General features: G+C 41.9%; 1 protein-coding gene across 2 annotated transcripts; it reads right to left on the minus strand.

Annotated features, from left to right (window-relative positions):
• Positions 1-1,230: 1,230 nt before the first annotated feature.
• ranbp3b (RAN binding protein 3b) lies at positions 1,231-17,848 on the minus strand. Of its 2 annotated transcripts, none has more exons than XM_061695145.1 (17): positions 17,732-17,848; positions 12,528-12,583; positions 12,184-12,220; positions 12,032-12,109; positions 11,869-11,940; positions 10,711-10,776; positions 8,528-8,620; positions 8,336-8,445; positions 8,143-8,262; positions 7,306-7,412; positions 7,149-7,224; positions 6,958-7,048; positions 5,858-5,982; positions 5,663-5,783; positions 5,397-5,539; positions 2,954-3,131; positions 1,231-2,880 (listed from the first exon to the last, which is right to left on the minus strand). In XM_061695145.1, exons 1-17 carry the CDS (start codon positions 17,751-17,753, stop codon positions 2,837-2,839), a joined length of 1,539 nt encoding a protein of 512 aa, XP_061551129.1. In that variant the 5' UTR covers positions 17,754-17,848; the 3' UTR covers positions 1,231-2,836. The 2 variants fall into 2 exon arrangements, with proteins under 2 accessions (XP_061551129.1, XP_061551128.1); XM_061695144.1 differs by having other exon boundaries at positions 5,858-5,985.
• Between the last annotated feature and the right edge of the window lie 4,518 nt (positions 17,849-22,366).

Below are 22,366 nucleotides of genomic sequence, written 5' to 3' on the forward strand. Positions count from 1 at the left end.
AACAGAATTAAAATCAGCTGAGCAGGAGACGCTGAACTAAACCGTGCAATTGGTGACATCGTATTAATTAACCGTTTGCCGGTGACATCGGATTTAATTAAAACAATCTGGGAATGTTGTGAACTCGACTTTCCCGGAGCTTCTTCTCCAGACAGACAGATCAGGAAGGACTTTTTTTTTTGCTCCTTTTAAGGAAGCAAATGACTTAGCGAAGAACCATCAGTTAGTCTTTATGGGTTCTCGATTTTATTTTACTTGAGCTTTGACGCAGCACCTGCTGTAAAAACCCGAGCCGACTTGGGAGTGTGACTGACTTGTGCACAAACTCCAACTCCCCCTTCAAGCGGTCCCATAAATCCTCCTTGTAACTATGAAAAAATAACTTTTTATCAGTCCTAGATTTCTTCACATGAACTTTATGGACTAAATGGTGATGCTGCTTCACTTGTGAGTCAAACACACCCCTCAGCTGACTGCACACCGCAGGAAAAGGGGTGCCTCGGTGGTAATTGGTTGCAATTTGTACTCAATTCAAACAGTGGTGCAGGTTCAGACATCCCCTCCCTCCCATATTAGGCGCTTGTCAGTGCGACATGATGACGCAAGCTTGAAGTTCGCCCAAGTTTTTTTTTTAAACGGGACTTGCAGGAGCTGCAAATGCAAAAAAGGCTTTTATGTTGCAATGGCTTCCACCTGGTGGGAAGTGCTGGAATGTGGTTACATACTGGATTTCATGCACTGCACGACCTGCACCCAGTGGTTCCAAAGTGGAATAGTCAGTTGGGACACTTCATTAGGTACGCCTGTTTTACTTCATATTTTCCCCCCAAAATTACAATGACATATTCATATAATACGCTTTTTAGTCACGTCATCGAATTTGAACATTAACAAATTTACCTTTTTTTGCTGATTGGCTGAGAAAAATCACATTGTTCTACTGCCTCACAGTATGGTGTCCATTTTGACTCATTTCGGTTAGCAAATATAATTCCTCCTTTATTTACATACACATGGCATGAAAATTTAAATAATAATGAATTGAAATCAAGACTTTTGTGACTTCATAAATATTTCTAGTTGAGGGTAGCCTGGGGAAAGGATTTTAACTTTTCGCAGCACGGCCAATGAATAGTGGATGAACAATGAACTTGCAAATTCAATGATTACCCTACAAGTGTGCTAATAAATTGGAGACACACTTATGTAAGCATTATGTTTTTGCATCATTTTAATACAGCATGAGAGCACATTTCTGTTCTTATGGATTTGTTGCGTGCACACCTGTAGTCTGCAGGCCCGGTGGTTGTCCTGGGGACACAAGACAATCTGTAGCGGCTCACTGCTGGATGCTGTGGGTTAATAAAAGGGGTGATGATGATGATGATGATGATGAAGTGGCACGTGAAAATATTAAAAGCCAGAGATAAATCTTACTTTTCTCACTTTGTAAAGCTGTGAAAAAAAGTTACGTAAATAAAGTCACAGGATAAACTTTTTATACTAGGTGACGATTGTTGACAGAGTTGCGCAATGGGTACATTTTAGTCAAGACACTTGCAAATTCTAAAATGTAGCACTCAAAACCACCAGTACCACATGGCACTTTCTGCTCGTCCTTAATTAAAATGAAGACTATTACATGTTAACTAAATCACCTTTATAAAGCAACATTTATGGCAGAGGTTTATTTTTTAAGGGAGGGTGAGGAAGGTGGAGGGAACTTGAGATGGAAAAAATAAAATAAAAAAAATGGTGTGCCACTAAATGATATTAAAAAATGTACATGACGTTTCAAAACAAAAGGGTAGTACAGTTATCACGTCCATGATGCCACACACACACAATTTCATTCCAACATGTTTTCCAAATGTAAATAAAAATGTATCAACACAATAAAGTCCTGGGATGTTTTAAAGAAATACAACGATTACATGCAGAATGATTGACAATTGAATTTGTCCAAGCAAACAAAGTTAAAAAAATAAAATAAAATAAAAAAAAAAAAAAATTGGAGAATTCCTTCTGCCCTTCAAAGTCTTCACATGAACAGAAAGCTGCATGGTTTCAGTCCTTTATTCACTAGAATATAGATCGATAGGAAATCAAAGGAAACTGCTATTAATGACAAGTTGAGTGGTCTCTCGCTAGCCGTTACAAATAGCACAAATGTAGAGATGCCTCATGAGGACGCGCCCCCCCCCAAAAAAATGACAGTTGCCAAAACCAAACACACTGATCGAGCTGGACTGGGAGGGGAGTTGGTAGAGGGGCTCGATGCAGCAGAGTGGACAGGTTGGCTTGGTCTGACACGCTGTGTGGATTGCGGGGTGAGGCGGGATCTCCTCTGGATGGCGTTGTGTCCGGAGAGTGGGGCCGGGCGGGGGTTGGGGCAGCTGTACAGTAAAGTAGAAAGGTCCCGAAGTAGAAACTGCAGTCTTAACATGTGCCATACTTTAAAATGTAGAGGAAAAACACCCTTTATGCTCATCAATATGATGAGCAGAAAAGTCCCAAACCAAAGCTTTGAAGTCTTTATTTTTTGCTAGTGGGGGGAGGGGTCGGGGGGATGTGGGGCAACGTAGAGGGGAAGAAAAATCAAACAACAGGAGAGGAAAGGACTCCACTGATGATGTAGATTGGTTGGTGGGGTGGGAGACACTCCGGCACTGGCGGGGGGAGGGGCGTGGGGGTTATTTCCTGGAGCTAGACTTCTAATATCCAAAAGTTACTGGTCTGGAGGGACCACGTTGGTCAAAGTGGGTGTCCGTTCAGATGCCGCAGAAAAGAATGCCTCCAAAGCGGCATCCCTGCGGGCCGTCCCGCGGGGGTGGCGCTATGTGCTTCCTGCGGCCTGGTTCTCTACTCCCTCTGAGTTTGCTGCAGGTGGACAAAATGGACGCACGGTTAAAAGAGGTGTCATCGCAAAAGGGACAAAAGTAGAAGCACTGACTTGTCGCAGGAGCGGAGGCTCCGCCTTCCTCGTCGCTGTCCTCCTCGTTGGACTGCGGCACCTCGGCCTCGGGGATGGTCGTCGCGGGGGCTTCGGGCTCTTGCTCCACCCGGCTCTTCAAGGCCAAGATCCGGTGATGCAACGCCGCCGCCAGCTGACCTACGTCCTTGGAGCTACCCTGAGCAACACAAACAGGTGGACATCATTACATTTATGCTCATCATTTCAGTAGAAAACAGTAAAAACAGAAATTTTGCTGTCTGCTGGGATTCGGGACGAATAACGCCATCTGGTGGACCAATACAGGTTGTCCTTGGTTTATGCCAGTCTTGACCAATGGATGTTTCATAGTGCGATGAAAAGAAAAAAAAAGGCATGCAATGAACGAGTTCCCCCCTTTGCACACCACTGAAGAGAAGACATTTGCACAAGAAGTACATTGCACAAAATACAAACCTAAACTATTGTTTGTGCATAAACTATCCAATCCCATCTATCGGCAATGTTATTTGTTTGCAAAATAAGAGTGCTGAGTTTTGTGACGTTTGAGATCTGATTTACTAGACTTGCTTTCTTGACTACGGTTGAAAACAGAATTGGTAAAGGTTAATTAATATATTTTTGACAATGGCATTTCATATACTTGGATTCAGGCTGCAACTGCACCCACCATTACAAGGTTGATGCAATGAATACATTGGAAAAAAAAAAAAAAATATTGAAGCCATAATTTATTAATGGTTAGAATTAGAGTAATTATTGTGTTGCACAATTTAACAATATATATTTTTATCATATTACATTATAATGAATAATAATACTGAAATAACTGTTCCTGACAATTTTAAAAATATGTAAATTCAGACAAATTGTTCTGAAAGTCAATTTCTGTCGGTTGGCAGCTCTGATGAACACTTCAGTGGTGAGGCCCCCTTGTAGAAAAGAGTAAAAGGTGAGAAATACAGTATTGCAGAAGGCTTTTACTGGGGGGGGGGGGGGGGGGGTAGCACCTTCTGGTGAACAAACTGAAAGCCAGTACAGTAGTACTGTAGTCCAAACTAAATATGTTTGTCACCAGGAACAAAATGTCAGTTTTTGTGTACCTTTGCAATTTTAGGCTAATATAAGTAGCAGAGTTGATAATTCTAAAAATACTTATCAGCGCTCCAGAGTGCCGCTAAACGGTCACATTTTGCCCCTAAAATTTGAGACAATGAGAGTACATTTTTCATCCACTCGAGCAGGGGCGATCAGTACATTTTCAGATTTTTGAAAAATTATTTTTAAATATTTTTCTGTTGCTGACAAATTTCTGCTCCCCAATTCAGCCCAGTTGTTGACAATAATGCACAAATGAGTTGGTTAGCCAACTGACGTTAGCTCCAAATGAAGAAACATTTGGAGTTCACACGCAAATCTACAGGTTTCACATAATTTGTAATGGCGAAGAGGAATATCGGTTTTTACTTTTTCCCGCAATAAAACTATTGTTCCATAGGAGACAAATCCTGATAATGTGTGACTCCTTTTGTGAGAAAACAGTTGTGGCGAAAAAGGCAGAAAATTCTGTTTTTGGGATGAGAGGCTATGCAAGTTCAACAGGCTGAAGTAATTCAGGGAGACAAATTCAATGAACTGCCAATTCTGCTGTTGATACCCACACAACATGCGGAAAACATAAAATTTGCTGATAATACTTGCACTGCCAGCCTAAACATTAACTTTACATTTTTGGTATTTAAGCTATAAACACAAATATTATCTTTGTCTTGTTTTAAAACTTGCACAGTAAAATGTGAATTTAAAACATAATCTCTACATTTATTGTCGAAGTATTTATCACCAATGCAGTGAAATTGAGAGGAAATGTGAATATTTACTTTGCCTGTGAATTCTCAGTGTGCCCCTATATTTTCTGCTTGCTCCCCCATAAAATGTAAGTTAGAGGCCCATGCGCTCCTAGTAAAAAAAAAAAAAAAAAAAAAAAAAAAAAAAAAAAAAAAAAAAAAAAAAAAAAGTTAAGCCTAAATCCCTTTAAATATATATATTTTTATCAATTCCTCTGGGAATTTCCATCGATATTTGTTTAATAATTAACACAGACAAAACAGCTTCTCAGCTTCAGGATCTCTAAAGTGTAACTATGTGGAAGCCAAAGTTGTTCAATTGACATTCTATTGTGTCTTAATCAGTACAGCAGCTACTCAATTTGCAAATGCCCTAAATATGAGTGGCATTTTTGGGAAAAATGTGTCACATGATCAAAAAGTAGACTGCAAATGTGTGAGTTTGATTTCAGCATTTTACATTACATTAGTGGTTGACTTCACCGTATACGGTGCCATAAGTCAATGTGTGCAGAATGGAACCCGATTATCTGATTTGGTGGAACTACTTAGCTCCTTGGCCCCTAAGCAGTAGCAAGGGGTTTGGTAAAACATACCGATATTAGGAAGACCTTGACCCCCTGGTCCTCTGTGTCGGTGGCAGTGACCCGTACGCTCTTGTCACTCGCCTTGTCCACCTGCATCTGCGGCCAAAGTTTAGTGTTGAGGATCAACCGCAGGCTGCCCTGGGTCCTCATCACTGAAGGGAGTAAAAACAAGAAACAATGCTGGGCCATCAAACATCATCCACAGTGTCCTGTAAAGCGTGTTGCTACGCAGCATATGACACACCGTTGTACACAATTTCTTTGCCTGTGTTTACCTAGACGAGACTGTAGCGTGCCGTCATCTGTTGACGCCATGTCGTTGAGCCTCAGTAGACCCCGTCCTCTCTCTATCCAAGACTGTGCAGTCTTCTCAAAGACATACAACTTGCACTGCATCTGAATTTTGAGACAAAAGCAAGCTTTCTATTTGTGTATCTTGGTCCAAACGTTGAGCAAACCCTCTATGGTACCTGTAAAACGTTGCTTTCTGATTCTTCCCCGGTTTTCACGTCCACTTTCTCTAAGATGCACTTCTTGGCTGTGGCTTTGGTGTAGGCTGCGGCAGACTCCTCCAAAGACTCCGACACGCTGTTCACTGCTGAGAAGAGTGCACAGTGTCAACTGTTAAACTGGACCATTGACATTGAGGGCTTGAGCAGCCACTACAAACCACTCAGAGGCCCCTCTTGAGTTTAAACCACAACCAAGAGGGGGGCAGGAAAGTCCTTCTACTGTATCCTGCCTGTAAAAGAGACCTTTTACCCACCATGGCCTACATTTGCTTCAATATCTCATCTTTGCTGGGTTCTGGAGCCACTTTCACACGGGCTTTCACTGTTCGGAATCTAGTAGCTTTATTCTAGTATCAGAGCCTGTTGATTTCTGTTTGTCATGAACAACTGAATGTCTTGTAATTTATTTATTCTTACAAGAAATGAACATGAGAAGGAGGAGTATTGAATGGAGTTTTATTTAAAATCCGATATGGGCGCCAGCATTAACCACCAATTTTCAGTTTTAAGTATTTTAAAATAGGGAGTTAGTTTTCAATCACCCTGTATATGCATATGAAACTTGCGGGGTTCAGTACTGCCAACAAGGTTAAGAAGCGCTGGTCTAGAATGAGTACACCCTACGGTTCGAGAGTTATGGCTCTGATGAGGCCATTTTGAGGTCTCTCTGTGTAAAAGAGGTCACCCATGTGAAATGTGGGGGGTGTCTTTCACATTTGTAGTTAGCTTTAGCTGGTTAAAATAATTGTTTTAACTTGGTCCATTTCCCCCTCGGTTCAATTTCTATTCACAAAAAAAAAATCTAAACCAAGCTCTTCGGTGTAATCGCAAGGAGGGTTTGGCCAGGGTACTGGACAGTGGCAGGCTGGAAATCAATTTACAGACAAAAAAAAACATGGAAATTTGGGACTGGTTGCAGGAGAGAGAGAGGTTTGTTCCCCAAGTACTGCTTGTAAATTCAACTTCCCCTCGAGGGACAATAACGTTTTTTCCGAGATGTATTTTCGCAGTCCCACAACCCTTAACGAGAACATTGTCACGTATGAAGGGACAGTTACCCTTCTCTGGGGTGGCCTCCTGTGACGGGGGCTCTGAAGTCTCTGGAACCTCTTTACTATCTTCATTGATGCTCTCGCCCTTGGGAAGACTCTAGGATGGGTCGGGGGGAAAGCACACAGAGACATGGAATTTTTTTCCCAAGTTTAGACATTGGGCAACATGGCCGACTATGCAAATTGTCTACACTCACCAAAACTCGTTCAGACATGTTCTGCCCAAATACAAATTTCGCGCCACTGTCTGTACTGTTTGTGGCATTATGTGAACTGAAAAAAATGGAAATGGACAAAGGAATTTATTGAATCACAACAATTACCATAGTCACCAAGAGGATATTGTGATATTACCTTGGGGTAGAGATGTACTGTAAGAAATAATTGGTTGCCTCTGCTTGAGTGTCTCCTGGAAGGTGGCCCTTTGGTAGTGACTTTTCTTCTGTATTGTTCTGGTCCAACTGGAAAAAAGAAGAACTAATCAAGAAGACTCAAGCATGCAAGTCTATAATGGGATACACACATCCCAAGAATCAGACCCAAGTTGAGCATTTTCCCTGGCTTACGATCAAAGTCAGCAAAGACCCGATTGTTGGATGTCTCAGAAAGATTATCCTAAGCGATTATCCCGTGCTGTGGGGTGTGTTAAGTGTCATTTTTCCTCCCCGATCTGCTAGGAAATGGTCAAGGCTAACAGATGTAACTATTAAACCTGTTCAATATTTTTGATAGCCAACCAGGAGGCACTGTTGCCAGACACAAAGAGAGGAGCAACTTGATCGTGTTGCATGTTTGTCTCTCAGGTCAAACACCACAATTAAAAGGACATGGAGAAGGGTTAGCAAGCGCAATACAGTTACCACATAAGCTAACAGTTAGCCTAGCATCTTATATTTTGTCTAAAATTAAGCAAACTTATCTCGTTTTTGTCTGGCAGTCTGGATGCCCTGTGGCACCATGCTGCCTCTCACATGTCAGTTTTGCTATTACAGTAGACCGCTGTGGCGTGTGCAGTGTTAGTCATCTCAAGCACACAAAGAGCAATAATCACACATATTTAACGATGATTTGCTAGTGATGTGTGGGGTCTCTCTCTCACTCACACACAAAATCGGTTGGGAGGTGCAAAATTTATAACGCGTGTATACAGCTTTAAAACCCGAGAGGTGGTTGAGACTCACGGAAACCCACCTTTGCTCTGTCTTTGATATTCTGACCAAATACAAAAGATTTTGCTACATCTCCTTCCTCCTTCTCACTTCCTCCTTCATCTGTGATGTCGCTCGGACCGTCGGCTTCGTTTTCGTGTTTCTGAAATTGCCGGAGGAACACACAAACGTCACACCTGGGACAAATAACTCCCAGGGCTTGCGTGCAAATGTACCAGTGACGTGTTCGGGGTGGCTGAGTGCTCTGTGTTGTTCAGGAAAAGGGACTGTGGGACTGAAGGGCCGTCTGACGACTTCTTCACACCGTTGGTTCCACAAGTGGAGTCTGAACAGAAAGAAAACGTAAATAAGACATCAAAACAAGAAAACAATAATATTGCAGCAAGTGTGATTACAACGATACATACTGGACTCTGTGTGGGATTTGGAGGGTGGCGCCTGAAGAACCGCAGGCCGCAGAACACTTCGTTGTTGCTCTTTCGGTTTCTGACTCGGCACACCTGCAAGAACAAACACCCTTGGTGGCTTCTATTGGAAAATGTGTTTCCATGCAATGGAATGTAGCATTCCGGCCTGGTATGCTTCCCTACAGTTGTGGGCTGGTGGAGCTACACACTCATGTTAGTTGATTGGTCAGAACATTTTAAACCATTTTTGGTTTACGGGTAATATCAGTACTACGCAAAATATGTCACAGGTATTTTCTGTTGCATTTCCTCAAACAATGGCCCGAACTCTTGTGGACTCCACGTCCCAATTAGTCACCGAATGAGTCACTTAAGACAGACAAACACCTATCTTTTCCCACAAGGGAAAAAAGGGGTAGTAACTGTTATTACATTAGTCCATAGACACTACCATTTACACATGAGCCAGTTTGAACTCTGTTCGTAACCAAAACAACAGCACCTCCCAAGGGATGTAAACAGTCTCTCAGTTCAAGTTCCCAGCACAGTAATCTTATGATATGGAGAAACAGCGTCTTTAGTGATGATGAGTTCCACTAGACCGACGTGGTTGCCGCGCAATGTTTTGTGCATCAACGGTGTTTGTATTTTCAAAACCAAACGCACTGCATCGGCAGAAATCCCTGCCTACTAACGATTTTCTATTACAATTGGCAAAAAAGCCAGAACATGTTTTTCTTCATTTTTGTGGCAAAATACTGTTTACTGTACGTATTAATGTACTTTGGGAGAACAGTTTTGAGCTTAGAGTGGTTAAAATGTCCCATTTTGTTATGAATGGTCTCATGTTCATCTATCTAGCTCATGTGACGAGGGCTACAGTCGTCACTGAAATAATTTGCGAGCTAAAAAGATGTCAGCACTTTACCTTTCAACATCCATCCAGCAGTATTTATCCATCATCTAAATATAATATCCATCCATTAACTGTTATTAACGCTTTGCTAATCTGTCTTGTTGAGGCGCCACGCTGGCAAGACTAGTTAATGGCAAGTTGGGTGACAGTTTAGAGCAGGGGTCCCCACACTTTTTCCTGTAAGGGCCATATAACTTTTCCCTTCTCTGATGGAGGCCGGGGTCAGTTTGTAAAAGTGTGACGATCGCAGGGGTGCCTAAACGTATACATTTATTATTTTCCAGAAAGCCACACATAACGAAATATTAATAACCCTTTCCGGGATCTTCACAGAAAAAAAGTCAGGAAATGTGTTCAAATGTATTCTGCTGAGCTAACAGTCCACATTTTAGCTTTGAGAGTTTGTCTGCTCGCATTTGGCCTTGCAAGCTATCATACATGTCTTTGTGACGGGATTCATAGTGTCGGCGCAGATTGTATTCTTTGAATACCGCCACCGCCTCTCGACAGATGAGACAAACAGCCTTTACATTGAACAAAAAAATTATCATTTGTCCACTGCAGGTTAAATCCCGTGCATTCTGAATCAATTTTTCTCTTACCTAACCTTTTTGCCATTGTTCCGGTCTATTTGACAGGGGCGAGTCTTGGATTTTTTTTTTCTGGGGGGGAGGTTTCAGATAGGGCCACAGACTGCAGAAGGTTGGAATAGAATGTCACGTTCTATGCGTGTATTAGTCTCGATCGTGTGGCCAGACTGAAAAAAAAAAAAAAAAAAAAAAAAAAAAAAATCATAATGCGTCTCTCGGATTGTTCAGCGGGCCGGGCCAAATGTGGTGGCCGGCCGTAGTTTGGGGACCCCTGGGTCAGAGGATGAGGAGGAAGGTGTGTTACAAAAAGGCAAAGACGGTAGGCAGCGCCTACCAAAGCACATAAGGTTTATTTTGCTTACTAAAATATAATGTTACCATTTCTTTAACAATTTAACAATAGCATTGCAGTAAATTGATTTGGTAACCCCACAATGTGTGTGTCCACGTTTAGGTTGCTGCATTTCTCTGTAAGTCCTCTTTATTTTGTTCTAAAGTCCATCTTAACTTTAATATAAATTGCGATGTAATCAATAACAGATTAATTTAAAAATAAAATAAAAATACAAGTGCCTTCCCGTCTGCAGTTAAACACCCACTAATCACTATTTGCAGATTTTTTTTAATAAAACTATTGTTTGGTGGAAATGTGGCTTAAGTAGATATGCAGCACAAACCTGAACTGGGTGCTTGCCCGTGTATGAGAGTCGGTGGCTTTAGTCGGAACCCGACTGGCTTCTCCTCTGGCGACATCCGAAAGCAGGTGAAGGGACCCAAAAAAAAAAAAAAAAAAAAAAAAAAAAAGAAATATTAAATATCCAGTCCTTACATAACTCATGTTCCTTTTTGCACCACTCTGAGCCGCTTGGGCCTGTTACCACACCAACACTTGCAGAGTCATTTAAAAGATTGTCCTCAAGTTGAACGAACGTTACTGCCATAATTTTTACTCTACTGGTTTAACATGAGTCTTACAATTTGGTGGTGATCCAGACACAGCAGACACAAAGGAGACAAAATACAAGATGTAGTAGGACGTTTCAGTCACCGTAACCCTTATGCCCTGCTAAGAAAACGCGTTCGGTCTGTTAACCTCAAGTTTTGTGTTTGGCGATATGGCTGCATGTCCCACACGCACTGATGATTCACATACTAACTGACAAATGTCATTCGGCAGTTTGGCATTGAAGTGTTGCATCCACGAGTGAAAGTACAACCCATATTTTCTGTCTACTTTTTTAGGCTCTGGGCTCAAAAAGTAGCCATCCTCTCGTCGCTCTGCTAACACAAGTCGCACTCGGCATTGGCCCAGCAGCAGAAGGTGAGCAGTGGCTAATTTGCTTGAGACAGGAAAGCCCCCTAAAAACAGACTCATTTTCAAGTGACATGTAGTGGACCGTTATTCTTGACCTTTGGGGTATTAACAAAATTAAGACACCTCGACAACAAGTGTTTTAAATCATGAAAAAAATGCGTGTGTCCTTCAATCTGCAATAAAATTATGAAAGATCAACTAACTGCACTAGTAGCGCTACAATTCAAATTTCTAAAATCAAACCTGACAAAACAATTATTTTTACTTGAATTTAAAGCGTTTGAGGGGTCCAAAGACATGGTTGTTATGGAAGTCCATTGTACCATTAATGGTCCCAAAACTACAGTCAAAATGTAGTGGATCTGAAGGAAATGCCAATATTCCAAAATTCCTTGATGAGTACACTTTCTTCACATTTCCAATCTTTAAAGCTACCGAACCATCACAGCCAACTACACGTTTCCTAGTCCCATTCATCAGGGCCTTTTTAAAAAAACAAGAAGTCGTCTAGAAAGCTCACCTGGCTCAGAGTCAGAGTTCCCAGTGGGAGACTGGCAGAAACTGGGGGGCATGAACACATTGTTCTTGGGAACTGCAAAGGAGTCAAGAGAAAGCCTCAGCATACAAATCAACTCGTTGTGCCACAAGCAAAGAAGAAAATAAAACAACAACAAAGTTGTTACCAGAATGTAGAGGCGGGAATGATGAAGTCCTCTCCCTTTTCACTGGAGGGAAGTAGTTTGTCTCGTCTTTATCTGAATCTGAAGGAGCAAATATGATTAATATTCTGATAACATTAGCAAAGCCATTGGTCTCGTGAGACATTAGATTTTACCCTCTCCATCCTCTGCACTTGAGCCCTCCGCAGATCGCTGTAAGAAACAAAATGCTGAGCTTGAAACAATCCCAACACAGGGATATCTTTATTTATAAAAAAAAAAAAAAGATCTAACCAGGGTAAAAATATACTTTACTTTAAAATGTCAAAAATTTACAACACTGTATGGCGGGGGTAATCATGACTAAAAGTGAAATATGTGCCTGAGAAGCGCTTTCGACGAGCCTTGTTTACAGTTCAGCCAGTGGTGAGGAATGTACTAAGCACCTTCTTCAAAGGCGCTCTTATTTTAGCGTTCAAAAAGAGCTTCATCATCTTTGAAAAAGAAGAGACATACTCACCTTCTGAGTTTTGTCTTTTTGGAAAACAAACACCGGAGGCGCTGTGGCAGGCTTGTCTGTCAGCACACAAAAAATAAAAAAAATAAAAAAGGTTTGTCATCCAGGTGGACATAATGTGGAATGCACTCCAAATCAACAGGGGGCAGCATACGACAGCAACGACCAACTTTCCCTGTACGAGTAATGACACGCACTTAGGGCATCAACTACAGGCATTTATTAGGAGGTGGGAGATTTTTATGTATTTATTTATTTTTTTAAATCAATTTTGAAATGTTCAGAAATGGCTTTTGCTCCGGAAAGCGCCGCTGTATGCAACTTTGCCGAGTCAAAGCCGCTCTAAACGGCACAGTAAACGTCAGCTTTACAGATGCCACCGGTTGTTTACATGATAACAAATGGAGGTATCAGATGTCATAGTAAAACAGCATCGACCAAGAGGTACCACTACTTATTTTATGTATTACTGAAGTTGAAACAAGGAGGTACAGAGTCTATTATAGTGGAGGGCATTTTATTGACTCAGCTGTCGTGAATATTTTTTGGGGGGTCCGGGGAAATCCTTTTAGATAGGCCTGTCATGATAATTACTTTATCCACTTATTGTTCAGTAAATGAAATGGACGCGCGGATCACACACTGAGCAAGTTGGACGGCTGTGTCATTAGCCGCCAGTGGGTTCATGGAACGCCAGCGGACCGGTACACTCTTGCCGGTGTTTGCTGCGCCCAATTAAGTATTTTCACCGTGCGTAAACGATGATATCATCGCGCATTTACGTCGAGACAAAGCATGCGCAGACAAAGCTTTTCCAAATGACGGCATACATGGCGAAAATTTACTTCTGATTGGTTTGACAAAAAGAATATTCCATCCCTGTGGTTAAAAATGGACGATTTCAAGCACATCATTAGCTAAACCTGCAGAATCTACTAAATATGCTCTTAACACCATGTTTGTGATTGTGGTAGGGTACAACTGCACTACATCACACTGAGAGCTGATTCTAATATTTTATGCTGCTCAGTTGTACACTACTCCACTAAACAAATCCGCACAAATGCACTTCAATTTGCGGTTTGCTGTGCTCTACAGCTTTATAAATGTAGCTCTGGAACCGCTCGTTTCCGGGATGCAGCACTCCGGTCGGTTTGTTTCCTCGCGGTTTCAAAAAGGTAAATAAACAGTCAAGGGTCTGCTATTCATTTCAAGTTGGGCATGGATCCGAGCGATAGTGTCAAAGCGCGGAAACGACGCCAAGCCTCGGAAAAAAAAACAAGGTAGCCCGTTTAAAACATCCACAGCCTCTGACCATTTCTGAGAAGTGCCACTTTAAGATGGCAAAGCTTCCAGTGGAGTTTGTGACGCACGCGTTATATTTATTGTGTATCAAGTTCTGATGGGTAAGGAGGAAAAAAAGGAGGGCTACTGGATAAATTCATTCCTATAAATATTCAATAACAACCAATTTAAAAGCAGGAAAATGCACCTATAATGAGAACCAAATCCAACACAAACAATTTTGCCTTTACGCAGATGACACTGCCAATTAATTATTATTATTATTACGTATTATTATTTATCTATATTAATTACTATATTTTTTTCATCTAAACATGAAATATGGCTTGCATTCCGATTTTTTTTTTATTTCAATAATTCTTTAGTGAGTCATATTGTTGGACCTTGGTGGAGGTCTATGCTCTGCTGTATAACGGAAAGCACCGGTACACCACAACTACAACCACAGTAAAAGACATTGTTAAATTAAAACTGCAAACAGTGATGAACAGGCCCTTGCACGCCCCTTTACACAGTGAATCCTAGAAGTGATCATCCAACTTTGACACCATGCCCCCCTAACATTAGACAGCGGGGACAAAAAAAAGGGGCCACAATATAGCGTCACCCATCTGTCTAGGTTTTCTGCTTCCAACTGGTGCCCATTTGGACAAATTCTCTAGTCGGAGTTAGTCACAGTACAAGCCGTAGAATTAATCCAAAACGGCTGATTCAAACCAAAATGGCCGACTTCCTGTTCAATTTTGGGTCCTTGAGACTTTTTGGTGAGTCCTGTTACGATAGACGTCTACGCAATTTCACCTTGGACTGTCCTGTCTGTGGCTGTGTATTACATTGTCTCTCTAGACAAGCACACTTATTGCTGTTCATATTTGGTTTACTCTCCGCTGTAATGAACAGGGTTCCAGCGAGACTTGACTGAAAATTGTACGGCAGCACCAATCACTTATTCCGGTGTTTGCTTCGTGACTACATTTAACGATAGCTTAGCGCCGGTTTAGCATAGGTTAGCGGTATTCTCCTGTTACTCGTCTTCCTTTCGGGATAACGATTCTTGTCAGGAATGTAGCTTAATCGCCTTAGAGCCAATGATTAGAGGAGCGGCGTGCGAGCCACAGTAATTAGCCAGCCGTAGCCTCATCATAGATGGGTTAGGTTTTTTTTTTCTTTTTAAGCAGAGCAAAATTTGAGGCGGCATAGTGGACGACTGGTTAGAGCATCTGCCTCACAGTTCTGAGGACCGGGGTTCAATCCCCGGCCCCGCCTGTGTGGAGTTTGCAGGTTTTCCCCGTGCCTGCGTGGGTTTTCTCCGGGCACTCCGGTTTCCTCCCACATCCCAAAAACATGCATGCTAGGTTAATTGACAACTCTAAATTGCCCGTAGGTGTGAATGTGAGTGCGAATGGTTGTTTGTTTATATGTGCCCTGCGATTGGCTGGCGACCAGTTCAGGGTGTAGCCCGCCTCCTGCCCGATGATAGCTGGGATAGGCTCCAGCACGCTCGTGACCCTAGTGAGGAGAAGTGGCTCAGAAAATGGATGGATGGAAAATTTGACGACGACAACGAGCGTTATCCGTGATTAGTTGGTAGAGTCCCAGGCTTGTGTCAGCCAATCACTTCCCACGGTACCTATAGGGCAAGCACGTGATAGCCACTCGCTCGCTCACTGGCAAACTTCAAGTTAACCTACCGCACGTCATCTTGTCCTATCAGGATCATTTTCGACTTTCCCGTAACAGCAATTGTCCGTAACAAAATATGGCCAAACCGGAACATTTGGCATCTCTGCGCTCGTGGAGGCAGCACTTAAAACACAGAGTTGACGAATTACACTTTTCAATTCCGTGTATGATCCGTGTATACCGTGCATCCTTACTGTACATTTCAAACACATCTTACATCACCTATAAAAATAAAAGGCTACCAGATGATTTGATTTTTTTAAAATGCACGGGAAGTGCATGTGCACATGCAGCAAAGACTTGCTAAATCCTCTAATAACCCAGGCTAAAGTTAGGTCTTTCCCGACATACAAAGACGTTAAGTCTCTCAGTTGAGAACATACTTCCTTGAGACCAATTACTACTTTCCCATTAGCCAAGGCTTTGGCGCCATCTTGTAGGGTTGTAGAAAGAGCCCAAAAAAAAATGCAAATATGTAAGTTTTTCAGCCAATTGAGGATAGGTTCCACAAAGAAAAACATTATTAAATAGCAAACCATTAATAAGCGGGAGTTCACTATTAAATTTTAACATCTTTATGGACACCCTGTACAGTACAGCCCAGTTGCGACGAGATGTATTAGACGAGACTATGGTCTGACTAAATTAAACTCCTCCCCTCACTTCAACAACTTCCTTGGCCCCAAAATATGGTTTTGCCCTGGGCTGACTGTACATTTACAGGCGTGCGGACACATTTGTTTCCCCACGCCCCCCTAACTTAAACTTACTACAGTAACCTGATTGTTGCTTTTCTGGTGCATACACAGGATTGCATAAATAAGTATGCAATATATTTTAGTTGTCTCTGACCATTCAGCTATTAATTTTTTCATTAAGCTCTTGAAGCTGATGCCGTTAGGTGTACCTAATGTCGACTCTGATGTGTACTGTGAACAACACATTAAATACAAGACAATCACGTGAATAAATACAATTAGAAAAAGGATAGTATTGAAATGGTGCAGAGATTAACACACACACACACACGTGGCTATTATTACCAGATGCAATATTCTGAACTCGCAAACGTGATGACATGACGGATCTATTTGTGTATGCGTGTGACCTGCATTGGTGTCAAGTAACACAACAGCACCTCTTTGCAAGTTATCTCGTGTTGATTTATTGACCGCGGCGCGGCGCACGACTGGTTAGCACATCTGTCTCACAGTTCTGAGACCGGTGTTCAAATCCGGCCTCACCTGTGTGGAGTTTGCAGGTTCGACCCGTGCCTGCGTAGGTTTTTTCTCCGGGTACTCCGCTTCTCCCACATCCCAAAAACATACATGGTAGGTTAATTGAAGAATCTAAATTGCCCGTAGGTGTGAATGTGAGAACGAATGGTTGGTTGTCTATATGTGCCCGACCAGTCCAGGGTGTACCCCTCCTCTCGCCCGGAGTCAGCTGGGATAGGCTCCAGCACGCCCGCGACCCTATCGATGATAAGCAGTATGGAAAATGGATGGATGGATTTATTGACCAACAAGAGCATCTTACTGAGGGCGTCCAGCAAATAGACGGCGCCACACGGTTAGGGGGGCAACTAGTCGAGCGTCGCTCCGGTTGTGACGGTTACACAAACGTCGTCGGCCACACTATTGACACTGCTTGCTAAACGGAACGACGAGGACGCCCAATTGGGAGTGTTTTGTCACGAAGACAGAGAACAAGCAGCTTTACCCGCCTAAACGCACGTCTAACGAGCCCGCAGCCGGCCGCTTACAACATGGGGGAGCTTCAAAAAACGTAAAGGTCGTAAAGTAGCTATCCACAAACTAACTGACTTGACCTGTCATATGGTCGTTAGTTCCACATAAGCAAGAGTCCTTGGGGTAATAAACGTACAAGTTAATACGCAGTAGCAGAGCACACTGGCTAAAAATAGCCGGGTGCTAGCAGTGTGCTATAAGCCCCCTAGCTAGCACGTTAGCATTGGAGGGCGTTCCGAAGCTGTCCAGCTATTAGCCGCATCCCAAGACTTGAGCCCCGTTAGCTTGTTTGCTAACAGTGTAGCCTAGGAAACGCCGGGAAGCACTCATGCGACTCGAACAGGCGCCGAGCGAGCCACCGGGTCGGCTCGTATCGCCTTCGGTCGAAGTGCAAAAGGCGACGTTCGGGACGCGGCGCAGAGTGTTTTGGTGCCCCCGCTCCTCGCGCCACAGTGCTGAGCAACTCACCTTCGTTCGCCAAGTCCGCCATTTTACTTCGACGCTCACACACCCACAAGGCACCGCGCAGATAAAACAGGCGCAGGCCGGGAGAGGGAGCGCTCGCTCGGCCGCCGTCCGTCGACGAGCTCACTCTGGCGTCCCGCCTGCATCTGCACTCGTCTGCTTTCGTCTGACTGCGTCTGCACTCGTCAGCCTTCGTCTGCTTTCGACTGAGCGCCGCAGCGAAAAATGAAAAACAATGTCGCAACTCCAATTTGTGACACACTTGGGTGGTTATGTCGATCAAAAATGTTTGCAACCGACGTCCATCCGATGCTTTTTTTTTTTTTTTTTTTTTTTTTTTTTACATTTGATTTATTTTTAAAGAATTATGTTTTAATTATTCAATCCTTCCAAAGACCATACATGTTATTACAAGTAATTATCAGTTATTTCTTTTATGTATTTATTTAGATTTATTTTAAATACTTATATTTAAATGTTGGATTTAATTATATTAATTTTCAATAGATATTTAAATACAGTATATTTTATTTTACGTTTATTTTTTATTTTGAATATTTTTTGTTATATGTGGAATTTAAATGTATCTATTTAAAATGAATATTAATCGTTATTTTTATTTATTATTATTTTAAACATATTTTTACATATTAATTTCATTGTATTTATTTTAATTTTGTATCACTTTTCCTAATCAATATGAAACTGTGTTGCTTTGGTTTAAGTCCAGTTTCTTAAATTAAAATACATTTAATTAAATTATGTACTTATTTATTGTATATATATTATCGATAATTAGCAATTATGTACTTTCTATTCATTTTTACGTATTAATTGTACACGTTATAATTATTTTGTTGATTTATTTAAAATATAATCATAAAAAATCTCAAATGAGAGCATTCATTTTATATTATTTATTTCTTGTGAAATATGTATTTGTATTTTAAATATTCATTTTAAAATTCAATCCCCGGGCCTGCCTGTGTGGGGTTTGGATGTTCTCCCCGTGCCTGCGTGGGTTTTCTCCGGGCACTCCGGTTTCCTCCCACATTCCAAAAAACATGAATGGTAGGTTAATTGCCCATAGGTGTGAATGTGAGTGCGACCAGTTGTTTGTTTATATGTGCCCTGCGATTGGCTGGCAACCAGTTCAGGGTGTACCCCGCCTCCAGCACTCCCGCGACCCTTGTGAGAAGCGGCTCAGAAAATGGATGGATGGATGGATGGATGGATGGACGCACGCATAATTGTGCTATTTTATGGGTTTCTTTTCTCAACTCCAAGTGAACTTGCAGGCCTTTTTTTATTTGTTGGTGTTCCTCAGGCAGTTTGGTTGTCATGGCGATATCTCTCACTCTTGTCTCTCATGATGGATAGCAACATGACAAGGCCTTTGACGGTCGAGACAAATGGCCACTAAGGAGCCCGACGAGCTGGAAAGCCAAAGCAGCCACACAGCCGAGATAAAAAAGAGGGAGACGCCTCAATGGAGCCTCCACCGGCGTCTCAGAATCTCGCGCAGGTCATTGAGAGGATCACCCAGGCTCTAATAGAAACAGAGAGGAGCGTGCAGATAGTGATGGTCCATTACTGTGTATACATATGACGAAAACACCAACAGTGATTTTGCTTTTAATAGCTGATGTTGTGAATCTGTTCCCGTCGGCTGATTGCTTCACAGGAGAAAATCAGGAAGTGAAAACATAATCTATTAGTTTCAGATTCGAGGACCCTTTTAGACAAACAACACTGTGTGGAAAATAAAAAGAAATAAATCACCTTAAAAAAAAATACGAAACAACAACAGAATAAAAGCAAAAATAAAAGCTAAATAATAAATAAGTGAGGGAAAAACTGAAAAAAGAAAGTACGGACAATGTAAACATTCCCCCAACATTAAAATAAAAATTAAAACAAATATTAACTAATGTATATTTACAACAATAAAAATATCAATAGTTAAAATTGTCCCCAAAAGTAGAAAACAAATCAAATAAAACAAACAGCAACATACCAATAAAATAATTCAAAATAATGTGATAAATAATTAACTCCTTCAACAATACAATAAAATCAACACAACAACAAAAATAAAATAAACATAATATAAAGAATAAATAAAACAAACTAAAACCGAAAATTAAAAACAAAAAATAAAAAAATATACCAACAAGCGACACAAAGAATAGATGGATGCATAATATAACAACCGATAAAAACAAAAAAACACCTCTCATGACAATTGTTGAGCTCGCTATTCAGTTTGACCATCAGAGGGAGACATTTCTGAAATTTAGGGTTTGTCTCCTCCATTTCGAACAGATCACTTTATTCGGTACACGTGGACAATCGAGTGAGGTTCAACGTATCAAAATAAAATAAAATAAAATGTGGCCATTATGCATAATATATTATAATAACACAACGCAGAACTTTCTCACAATCATGAATCTTTTTTCTCTCTCTCAATTTTACGTAGCCAAGAGGGGAAGTGACCAGAAGTAATGTGTAAAACCACAAATGATTCTAAAACATATATTTGGGGGAAACAAATAAATAATAATCACCACAATTATTAGCAACGGGAGACAATGTGGCTAAATTGATTCAAAAAACAAAACAATGATTCACCCTTTCCGGGAACAAATAGGAATGTGTGGATAACCTGTCCCATTGTTAAGTGATGACAAAGTAAAGCAAGTGTAAATTGCTGAGCACACACAAAGAAAGCATGTTGGCTGTGATTGCTCACATTTGGTCAAAAGAGAACGAGACATACCCATAACAAATAAAACAAAGCCAAAAAAAAAAAAAAAAAAAACATCTAATCACATTTCACAAGAGTTGACATTGCGCAAAGGCAAAAAAGGCCCCAAAGGCTTCCAGAAAGAATGAATGATACTTAACATTTCCCCTCAGGCGTGACCACAACAAGCCGCCGCTTGTGTTTAGCATTCATCATATCTTCTGTCAGCAGAGCTTGCTTTGCACTTGGAACTGTTAAGCTTTATCGTTTCTTTTCCCATCCATCAGTGCGCTGCCCGCGTACACAGGGCCAACTTAGACAGCAAACACACCCTTTTATAAACAGCACAATTAAAACAGCTATCAAATCCTAATGCAGTGTTCTCGGAGTACCGTATTTGTGTATTTTTTTAATTTGTTTTATTTTTTACTCCATTCTGTAATGTTGTGTTACACATGGTCTCAGATTTGGAGGTGCTGATTCTCATCCCAGCCGCTTCACACTCGGCTGCGAACCGCTCCAGTGAGAGTTGGAGCTCACGGCTTGATGAAGCCAACAGAACCACATCATCAGCAAAAAGCAGAGATGCAATACTGAGGTCACCAAACCGGACCCCCTCTACGCCTTGGCTGCGCCTAGAAATTCTGTCCATAAAAGTTACGAACAGAATCGGCGACAAAGGGCAGCCTTGGCGGAGTCCAACCCTCACCGGGAACGAGTCCGACTTACTGCCGGATATGCGGACCAAACTCTGACTCCGGTCGTACAGGGACCGAACAGCCCGTATCAGGGGGTTCGGTACCCCATACTCCTGAAGCACCCTCCACAGGACTCCCCGAGGGACACGGTCGAACGCCTTCTCCAAGTCCACAAAACACATGTAGACTGGTTGGGCGAACTCCCATGCACCCTCGAGGACCCTGCCGAGGGTGTAGAGCTGGTCCGCTGTTCCACGGCCAGGACGAAAACCACACTGCTCCCCCTGAATCTGAGATTCGACTTCCCGACGGACCCTCCTCTCCAGCACCCCTGAATAGACCTTACCAGGGAGGCTGAGCAGTGTGATCCCCCTGTAGTTGGAACACACCCTCCGGTCCCCCTTCTTAAAAAGGGGGACCACCACCCACCTTTTTTCCCTCTGTACTAATTTGTATTTCTCTTTCTTTGAAGTGCTCTCATGCAAGCGATGCACCAAAGTACATTTTCACTCATGGTAGCTATGCCTTGGGGTTAGATGTGTTCTTTGCGGATGCCTGCCTCGCCAAAATCGACGTGGCACTAAAACAACAATGTTGTGCTGTCGGGAATGAGTGATGACGCTTTGGCTCTCATCCAAGCCCCGTCGGCGGCCGACCGTCGAATCCCGACAAAGCGTCGTCGCCATTAAGCTGTGTTTTTTTCCCCCTTTTTTTAAATAATGCAATCACAGGTGCGGAGATAATCATCGTTTGTTCCTTTCAGCTCTCCTTTGCTAAATGCTGCAGTTGGGCCTGTCAATCATCTTGATCTCTTGACGGGACAATAAGATTGTGCTAATCAAATTTGTGGCAATTTCTATGCAAAATTGCACCAAAAATGCTAGCTAAAAAAGACAAATAAAGAATTTGTAGGGGAGCCACTGAAGTCAACATCATTAGGTGGCAGGAAGCTTGTGCCCTAACTCAACATAGTTTGGCAGTTTTTCTTTTGTCTTGAGTTGCTAGCAAAAAAAAAAAAAAAAATCACAACAAACAGCAGATAGTGAACAATTAAAAAAAGGCCAAGAGCTTGCTTCGAGCTGTTTATTGCCATTTGCAGTTGAAATTTAAACAATTTAATCAATAACAAAACATAACATAAGCTAGTCCGCTAGCTAAATGCTAACACACAGTGCAAAACACCATCGGCGG

Source organism: Phycodurus eques, chromosome 13, assembly GCF_024500275.1.
Source record: "Phycodurus eques isolate BA_2022a chromosome 13, UOR_Pequ_1.1, whole genome shotgun sequence".
Lineage (NCBI taxonomy): Eukaryota > Metazoa > Chordata > Actinopteri > Syngnathiformes > Syngnathidae > Phycodurus > Phycodurus eques.